This window comes from Acanthisitta chloris, unplaced genomic scaffold (assembly GCF_000695815.1).
Source record: "Acanthisitta chloris isolate BGI_N310 unplaced genomic scaffold, ASM69581v1 scaffold8214, whole genome shotgun sequence".
NCBI classification, from domain to species: Eukaryota; Metazoa; Chordata; class Aves; order Passeriformes; family Acanthisittidae; genus Acanthisitta; species Acanthisitta chloris.
In genome coordinates this window covers 1-9,796 of record NW_008670904.1, presented here as the reverse complement: position 1 = coordinate 9,796, position 9,796 = coordinate 1, and the positions used below count along the sequence as shown (strand labels likewise).

Here is a 9,796-nt window from a genome sequence, read left to right as displayed (position 1 = left end):
CCAGTGTCTCCAGTGCCGCGGCCCATCTGTGTGAACCCAGCGACACGCTGGCCAGGCAGTCACCGTGAAACACGTAGCTGTGTTACTGTGAGGAGCAGGGTATCAGTGCTCCTTAGCAAATGTCAGGTTTCTGAAATCTGCACCAGGCCAGGTGCACTTGATGTGAGAAGTGACACCGAAGTGTATGCATTGAGCTGAATTGTTTCAGTGCCAAGTGATGGCAGAGAAGTTCTGAGACCTTGTGACTGTCACTACAAGAACGGTATGAAGTGTCAGGTCCTGAGGGGCTTCTGTGTTACACCACGTGAAGTTTCTCTGAGGACTGTGATGATATAAATCTGTCTTTCTAGCCAGACATTACTGTGCATTATACCTGCCAAATGATTTTAAATACGAAAGAATATAAAATGTATTTATCGTAACATTTCTATTATCCAGAGGCCAATACAAGGAAACCTCTAAAATACAATTAGATACCCTCTCACTGAAAACATATCTCAAAAAGAGTGGGCTGTGAAGATTTAAAAGTTGGGGGGTTTTCTTTCAAGTTAATTCATTAGTAATTTCTGTGGACTCTGTGTGGTAGATATAACTCTTTTTGTTTAGATGTGAGTTTACAAATGTACTTTGTCTTTATGTGTCTGTGAGGGTATACGTGCATATTCGAATTCAGATTCAAGTAGTAAGTTAAAAGTAAGGTTGGGTTTTGTTGGGGGTTTTTCGTGAAAGATGCCAAATAATATAAACCCTTTATTTTGTGAGAGCTTTTCTCAGGCTCAGGTTTTCAGGGAGCACGGGTGGGCCAGGAGAAAGGGACTTGTTCTCTGGGTAAAGTTGTATAATTTCTGGAAAATAATTCTAAGCAAACATCTGATGACTTGTTTTTGGTCTCAACCAGGAGGAGGACTAATTGGGAGAAAGGGCTCCATAGGTGCACTGGGAAGGACTGATACAATGATGTGTGCAGTGTATGGCTGGACTGAAGAGATGGCCTTCTCTGGAACTTCCACGGGGGATGTGTGTATTTGGAGAGATGTGTTTCTCTTAAAAACTGTCAAAGCACATGATGGTCCTGTGTTCAGCATGCACGCATTGGAAAAAGTAAATAAACTGCTCACTGTTTTGTTTTTTTAATGTCTGGACAAAAGAAAAAGTCTATGATAAAGCTAGGCCTTCCCAAACTCAAGAATCCATGTCCTTATTTCCCTTATAGAAAAGCCTTGGGGGGTCCAGATTCAAAGAGTGTTTTATGCATGTTTCTTATTCTTGTTATGTAGCATGCTGTTTCTCAAACCCTTGTGGTCCAGTGACATCTGATCCAGTAATTTTTATAACCTCCTACTAATGAAATAACAGTAACTGATTTAAGCATCCAAAAGTTTAATGAGATATGTGAGCCTGGGAGAGAGGAAGAAGATTATATTCTACAATTTTGTGCTGTAATTACTGTCTGCCCATAGGAGTGTTCAGTCCGTAGGTCATTAAGTACTTTCTCCTGATTGTCAGCTTCATTGAGCTAAGGAAAGCCTTTAAGCATGTGCTTAAATGTGAATGGGTGTTCCAGTTAGATTACTTGTATGTTTGGAGTCAGCTATAGATGTGTGTTTTGCTAGGTTAGACCAAGTCATTCCACCTTCCAATATTGGAGTTTCAATATAGTAGCACTGAACAATGCTTGTGTTATTCATGCTGCAAGAACTAAGTGCTCCAAAGGAAAGGACTCATGATTTGAGCATTATGTATACCTATTGCTTCATTAAATACCTGTAAATAATTGTTAAAGACAGAAGGGCACAAATATGCATATATTTGAAAAATGTAAGCACTAATCAAATTTTTGTGAGTGGTACTAAGCTTGGGTTGGAGCAATGAGATGAAATGCCAAAGGGATGGGGAGGCTAAATATCAAGAAAAACACTGCAGTATGTTGGTTAAATTCTTTTTGTAGAGTGGTAGTAGCATATAGGTTAGAACTGCTAAATCCAGGCTGTGTACATGGACTGCACAGGGCTGTGCTGCCTTCATCAGGAGGAGAATCGATCATTTTGTTGCTCCTGTTCTTTTTATCTCTAACATCTGTAGCTCTGTGCATTACAGTGTTGTATTTGGTCCATTTTCAGTATTGGCAGAAATCACTGAAAAATTAAGGAAAGATGATAATTGATTATAATTTGTGATTTATTTTTTTTAATCTTTTTTATCCCCCAGGGATTTGTCACTGGAGGAAAGGATGGGGTAGTAGCTCTCTGGGACGATAGCTTTGAACGATGTCTCAAAACCTATGCCATCAAAAGGGCTGCTTTGGCTCCTGGGTCTAAAGGTAGCACAGACTTTATCCTCTGTTTTATTCTATTTAAAGTACTTTATTTAGAAAACATTGTGGAACTGCTTTCCCCAGTAGGAGGAAGTCCACACTTGACATAATGAATACTAAAATCACTTTTTTAAGCTTTACTGATTCCAAATAAGTAATTTTTCTGTTGGGATGGGAATGGTATGTTGTAGTGTAGGTAGGTTGCACATTTGGTGGGTGCAGATCATATTTACCTTATTGTCAGCCTAAACTAATTGATTTAGCTTTGAGTTTCTTAACCCAAGTGATTTCTATTTTTTTATTTATTAAAGTGGCAACCAAAAAGCCTATTATATTTCTGGTCATGGAGCCTCTTATGTGATTTTTTTTTTTTTGTTTTGGAGAAGGGAAGGAATTCAGTTAGTTTTGTATGGTATTAGTACTTACTTTTCTGTCAATACATCTGACTATATCTTTTGAAATAATGAACATTTTAATTCCTATTTTCCTATTTCGACAATTTATTCTTGATCTTAGTGCTAGTGTACAGTTTCCCCTATTTGACATTCTGAATAGCCTTTTCTCTTCTGTCCCCCTGACACATTGGTGTCAGTTGAATAATTGCTAAATGCTCTCAAATGAATACAGGCACGTCAGTTCTTCAGTGCAGGAATATGTTTTTACTGTTTAATACTGAGTATCTTTTTCTACAGTGAGAATGTAGGTGTGCATATGTGTGAAAAATCTTCTTTGAGGCATGCTTGAGAATGTCCTGTCTTCTAACATGTTAACATTCTAGGTCTCCTCTTAGAAGATAATCCTTCTATACGTGCCATATCATTAGGACATGGTCATATTTTAGTGGGCACAAAGAATGGTGAAATATTGGAGGTGGATAAAAGTGGACCAATAACTCTGCTGGTTCAGGTACATGTTAAATTTTATCAGTCAAATATTTTATACCACAAATATGATTTTATTTTTCAAGACTTGTGAAATAACAAACATTTTAATTACTAATGAAGTTAGTGAGTTACTATCATTTCTAGTTAATCTAGACCATTATGACTAATGAGCAAAATACATTGCAGAATTTCATGTACTGCTTTGTTCAGCAAGTTCATGCTTGCAAACAGGCCAGGATCATATTTCTGTTTAAAAAAGAAAGAAAAAAGTGTGTGGAACAGTGGATCCTCCACCAAGTTCCTTATTAACTTTTTCTGAGTAGTAAGAGTAATCTTATTATTTTTTAAAAGTTGACTCATTAAGGTTTGTTTTTAGATTTTATTTGTAGTTATGTAAAAAAGTGTGTTGTCTTTGCCATACTAAGTGACTGCATTTCTTAAGCCTGACTACAAAACAGATTTTTACGTCATGCTTAAATAAAAATCTCTGCAATTTTAGTTCTCAATTCTGAGTGGCCAGTGCAATAGATAAAGAACTAGATTTGTTAAATGAATAGATTAGAACCTAAGGTAAAGAAAAAATCTAGTTCACAGAATAGTTTGGGTTGGAAGGGACCTTTAAAGGTCATCTAGTCTAAACCCTTTGGAGTAAGCAAGGACATCTTCAAATAGATCAGATTGGTCAGAGCCCATCCAATCTGACCTTGGATGTTTCCAGGGATGGGGGCGTCTGCTACCTCTTTGTTTCACCACTCTCATCACAAAAATTTGATTCCTTATATTTAGTCTGACTCTGCCCTCTTTTAGCTTAAAACCATTAGCCCTTGTCCTCTCACTGCAAGTCCTACTGAAAGGTGTCCCAATCATTCTCCTAAGACCCCTTTAAGTACTGAAAGGCTGCAATAAGATCTCCCTGGAGTATTCTCTTCTCCAGACTGAACAACCCCAACTCTCAGCCTTTCCTCATAGGAGAGGTGTTCCAGCGCCTTGACTATTTCTGTGGTGCTCCTCTGGGTCCACACCAACAGGTCTATGTCTTTCCCATGCTGAGGACTCCAGAGCTAGACGCAGTACTGGAGTTTCACCAATGTGGAGAGGCAGAATGTGCTCCCTTGACCTGCTGGTCACATTTCTTTTGATGCAGCCCAGGATATGGTTGGCTTTCTGGGCTGCACATGCACATTGCCAGCTCCTGTCCAGCTTCTTGTCCACCAAAACCCCCAAGTCCTTCTCCTCAGAGATGCTCTCAATCTATTCTCTGCTCAGCCTGTATTTGTGCTTGGGATTGCCCTGACCCATGTGCAGAGCCTAGCACTTGGCCTTGTTGGGCTTCACTGCATGGGTCCACCTCTCAAGCCTGTCAAGTCCCTCTGGATGACATCCTTTCCCTCCAGCATGTTGTCTGCACCATACAGCTTGGTGTCATCTGCAAACTTGCTGAGGGTGCACTCAGTCTTACTGTCCACATCATTGACATAGATGTATGTGGGGTTTATTTCTCAGGAAAAGTTTTCTGTACTACTAATTAGTGTAATTTCCACTGTAACTGCAAGTGACTGTGAATTTTGTCCAGGATATGAATGTTCTCTGTCTTTTAAAAACTTCCTTAAATGTATTATTTAATATTTTAATTTAAAATAAAAGGTAATCTGATTCATTGTGTTTTTTCAGGGTCACATGGAGGGGGAAGTTTGGGGTCTAGCTACTCATCCTCATTTACCTATTTGTGCCACTGTAAGTGATGACAAAACCTTAAGAATATGGGATTTATCTCCTAGCCATTGTATGTTAGCTGTTCGCAAATTGAAAAAGGGTAAGATGCTTAGTATGGAAAAAAATCTTTAACTGATTTAGTTGACCTTTACAAGCATTATGAATCTTTTGAAAGCAGGATTGAATAAATTCCTTCCTTCCTTTGCTCGAATTATTTTGTTAATGCTATGTTCACAAGTTATGTAGCCCTTAAGCTAATGAATCTGTACAAAAAATTTCTGTGTAATATTGTTCTGAAGATTATTTGCCATCATAGCATATTTAAGTCAGTGAATTTATGATAAAAGTGCAGCCAATTCCATAAATGCCATGTTGCTTATAGTAGTGGAAGGTTTATTGAACAGTGGAGGACTTTGGATCTAGAAATTTTTGGAAGAAATCTCAGAAATCATGTTGAATTTATCTTCTTGGTGAATGTTAGAAGAATCTGGAATGTCAGGGAAAGAACAGTCATAAGATTTTTACTCAAAGTTTATTACTAAATTCTATTTTCAAAGATGGAAAATCTTTTGTAAGCGACATCATATAAGGAGACTTTGTTTAGGGTTAGGCCAGACTGACCTTAACGAGCTTATAGTGATGCTTTGCTAGACAAAGGAATACAATAGGCTTTATCTGTTTGGCATTCAGCAATGCAGTTGGGTTCAAACACAATAGACAGCTTAGCTGAAGATGATTTAGATTGATAAAGTAAATGAAAGAAGAGTCAGGAGCTCACACAAGCAGGATTAAGGAAGTTAAAAGTTGGCAAACTCTGCTCAAGCTTTAAGCTTATATTTCTTAATATTTTTAAGGGTACTTTTGGCAAAAAAAAAGTCTGTGATGACTTTATTTGCTGAAGAAGCAGATTTTGGGATGCTTTGGCAGTCTTAAAAAAGTACCTGTGTACTGTACAGAGAGAGATGCATACTTCTGCAGACTGCTGTAATGGAGTTGAAATAGTATTTGGTAATTAAAAAGACAAGATTCAATGAGTGTAAGCAAAATGTCTGTGTAGTTCAGGAGTAACTAATGAGCAGAAGGCTCAGGATGTTGTAGCTGATTGCAGGATGACAATTGCATGTGATAATGAGGTATTTTTCCCAAGACATATTCCCCTAATTTACAAGACGTCACTCAGGTTATTTTTGGTGTACATTTCTGATCTGTGTTCAGCTGAATGAAATTAGAAAAGCTGAGTATGGGAAAGGAACTACAGGATAATGAGTGAGCAGCTTTGTGGTGGAGCCATCTGAATGGAAGGATTTCTATCTACATGTTGATTGGGGAGCAAATAGTGAAAATATTTATGCTAATGGGAGATTCTGGCATGAAAACAAGTCTAGCTAGCCATCTATAAATTTAGACTGGAAATTAAACTTCTTTTCAAATGACACTTGGCATGTTTATTGGAAGGATTCTATGACCCAATGCCTAATTGACTGTGATAGCAAATGACTGGATTCTGTGAGTCCAGAAGGTCTTTTCCAGGTTTGTTCTCTTTACCAAAGCAAATGATAGCAAACAACCAGCATCAGATACTGAGAAGGAGAGCAAACTAAATATACACAGACAATAGTGATGAATCTGTATTGCTGATGTAGAACATATGTGATGCAAGTAAATGTACTCTAAGATTCCAGGCCTCTGTACCTGGTGATTTGACAATAGCTTCTGTGTGCTTTCACAGCTTGGAAATTGTCTTGGTAGCATCTAGAAAACTTCCTTGGAAGTTTAATAGTATAGGAATAGCTTTCCTTTACTAATGGAAAAACAGATCCAAAAGAAGGATAATGTACTGTAAAGGTATTTGAATACCATTTCTGTATTCCTCACAGGAGGCAGATGTTGCTGCTTTTCTCCTGATGGAAAAGCATTAGCCGTTGGTCTCAACGATGGGAGTTTTTTGATCGTTAATGCAGATACCCTGGAGGACCTTGTCTCTTTCCAGCACAGGAAAGATGTTATTTCAGAGATTCGATTTTCTCCTGGTAAGCGATATTTAAAAAAAAATATATCAATCTCTATATCAAAGTTGCTTAAGCAAGTTTCATCACCTTTGGAAGATAAAAGGAGTAGAGATTTGTAGTGCTCTTTTGCATGTAAGAAATAGGTCAGCAAAACTAATACTAACGTTTTGAAAAGCACTGGGGTGAAGTCCTGTGTTGCTCATTGGAGGAGGAGATTATTGGAATATATTTTCTTATTGTAACTTCCTGAATGCAATAGTCAGTTCTAAATTGCAAACATCCATCCTTAGGTCCCTAGGGTTACACTTTGAGCTGCATAAGTTTGGCTCTTCACTGAGCTTACTGTTAACTAATGAGAATGCTTGAAACTCACATGTCACAAAGTTCTGTTTTCTTATTTTTCCCCCTACAGTGCCTTGCACTCCCAGTGAGGCTGGGATTTCTCCCAACAGAATAGCTCTTATTTAGGAACTCAAATGCATGGCCTCCTTCAGTTAAAATACTCATCTTTTGGGGAAATTTCATGCTAATTACTGATACCAATTCTCATGCAACATTACTTTCTGGTTCCCTAAGCCTTACCACTTAAAATATTATCCAATGGTTTTTATTGTTCAAAAATGTAATGATATAATGTTTATTTCATACTGATTTTGATTATGTGATATGAACATTAGTCTGTCGGGGAATATGTGTAAATGAGCAAGCTCCTTTCAAAGGAATCTGAGTTGCATATAGCTACATTCCAGAATTTACTGGTGTTTAACATACAGGGCACTACAGTATTTGAAAATGTTTTGTGTTTGTACTGATGTGTTTTAGGGGCTGGAAAGTACTTAGCTGTGGCATCCTGTGACAACTTTGTAGATATTTACAACGTAATGAGCAGTAAACGAGTCGGAATCTGCAAGGGAGCCTCCAGCTACATCACGCACATGGACTGGGACATAAGAGGCAAGTGGCTTTTGCTCTAAAAATGTGCTGGAAGATTGATTGCATTATAGACTAAATCCAGTACATCTAGTGTGAATTTGTGGTATCACTGACAGAATTGGTTCTTCAGTTTATGCATAAGCTCACAGCATCTGAATAAATATTAAACCCATGATTTTTACTACTACTTATGTAGTTAGAAGTTGCATAATTTGAAGCAGAATTTGTCTCTATAGATTGGTTTGTTTGGGTTTCCTTTAAAATCTTTCCTGTTTATTGTTTGACTTCACAAGTGCATGTAGTGATAGGACAAGGGGGAATGGCTTTAAGCTGAAGGAGGGTAGGTTTAGATTAGATATTAGGAAGAAATTCTTTTCTATAAGAGCACTGGAACCAGCTGCCCAGAGAGGTGGTGGATGCTCCATCCCTGAAGCTGGTCAAGGCCAGGCTGGGTGGGGTTCTGAGCAACCTGTCCTAGTGTCAGGGGAGTTGGAACTAGATGATCTCTAAGGTCCCCTCCAACCCCAAAACAGTCTATGATTCTGTGGTTCTATTTCTTGAGTAATATACTGTATAATGCAGTTGTATCTGTAGCTCAGGCATATGTATTCTTGTTGTCAAACAAGGAGAAAGTCTGGACTTCCTGTCTTCCTGGGTCTTAACATGTGACTAATTTAAATACTAAATTAAGTCCTGTTTCATTCATAAAACAAGGTGTGCAGTTGTACAATCCAGTTGTTCCTGGTCTTACTCCTCTACATAATCACTTTTGAAACAGTCTGATTTAATTTGGAAGAGTGTTGTGAGTTAGCTTCCTCTGAGAAGTTTGGACAGAGGAAGAGGACAGAAACACTGGTGAGATTTATCCTGAGAAGTGAAGTAGTAGAAAGGCAAGTGTCACTTGCTTGGAAGCAGCCATTGGCCAGGCAGCATATGTGCTTCTCCATCCCAAGAGCACAGACATCATCAGCCAGTTACCATAAGCTTTGAATTCGACCTAGTACATTTTGTCTGCCATCTGACAACAACCATAAAAAGGAGAGAAAAGTGATGCAGTATTTCAGGTTTTTAAGAGAGGAGAAAGAGTTGTGAATTTAAGGGATCTAAGGACTTAGATCTTTAGAACACCAGACTTCCAGATCCACTGGTTACGTATGCAACTTTTTCCAATGGAAACAATTTGTGTAATGTTGCTAGCAACAAAAATTTCAAAATAACCTTTTTTTTTCTTGTGTAAAATGGAATCTTCTATTTAATGTTAACATACAGTATGCAATATCTTTTATAGGGAAACTCTTGCAAGTCAACACTGGTGCTAAAGAGCAGTTGTTTTTTGAAGCTCCTCGTGGGAAAAAACAGACAATTCCTAGTTTGGAGGTGAGGAACTGTACTGCCTTCTTCACTTGTTTGCAAATTACAGCCACCTATACCACATAAGAGGGAATGATGTGTAAAACTATAATTTTTAACTGGTCTGTTGAAAAAGCTTCTGGTTTGGCATTTGCTGACCTTTATTCCTTTTCTCAGCCTGTGCAGTTAGATAATGTAATCAGAATAACAAAATGCATAGGGGATATCATATTTGTCTCTTCTGTTAAGAAACAGACATTTGGCTGAATGAGTCATGAAAATCTCACTGGACTTCTGTGTGCTGCTTCTGATACCGAAACACCTTTGAAAATTGATTGCAGATTGCTTAGCCCTAAGCTTGCTGTGGAAAACCTCGTGTCTGTCTTTACATAACAATGCAATACAGAATGCATAATACACACAGGCAAGGGTAGTATATTGTAGCTATGTTTGTTTTTGTCAGACATAGACCATTGTCATAGGGCAGAGAGTAAAAGTTTGTAATCATGTTTTCCATGAGATTGTAACACAGTGTTTTTCTACATGGCAACACTAAAAATATATTTTTGTTTATTATTATTATTATTATTATT

The 9,796-nt window shown here is 37.9% G+C and overlaps 1 protein-coding gene across 1 annotated transcript in view; it reads left to right on the top strand.

Annotated features, from left to right (window-relative positions):
• LOC103801459 (echinoderm microtubule-associated protein-like 5) overlaps nt 1-9,230 on the top strand; it is a gene marked incomplete at both ends in the record, with an annotated part of 50,035 nt that extends 40,805 nt beyond the window's left edge. The window contains 7 exons of the mRNA XM_009073874.1: nt 899-1,101; nt 2,209-2,320; nt 3,093-3,220; nt 4,870-5,011; nt 6,789-6,941; nt 7,743-7,874; nt 9,142-9,230. Coding sequence (XP_009072122.1) covers nt 899-1,101; nt 2,209-2,320; nt 3,093-3,220; nt 4,870-5,011; nt 6,789-6,941; nt 7,743-7,874; nt 9,142-9,230 — 959 coding nt within the window. The remainder of the gene's footprint in view (nt 1-898; nt 1,102-2,208; nt 2,321-3,092; nt 3,221-4,869; nt 5,012-6,788; nt 6,942-7,742; nt 7,875-9,141) is intronic.
• Between the last annotated feature and the right edge of the window lie 566 nt (nt 9,231-9,796).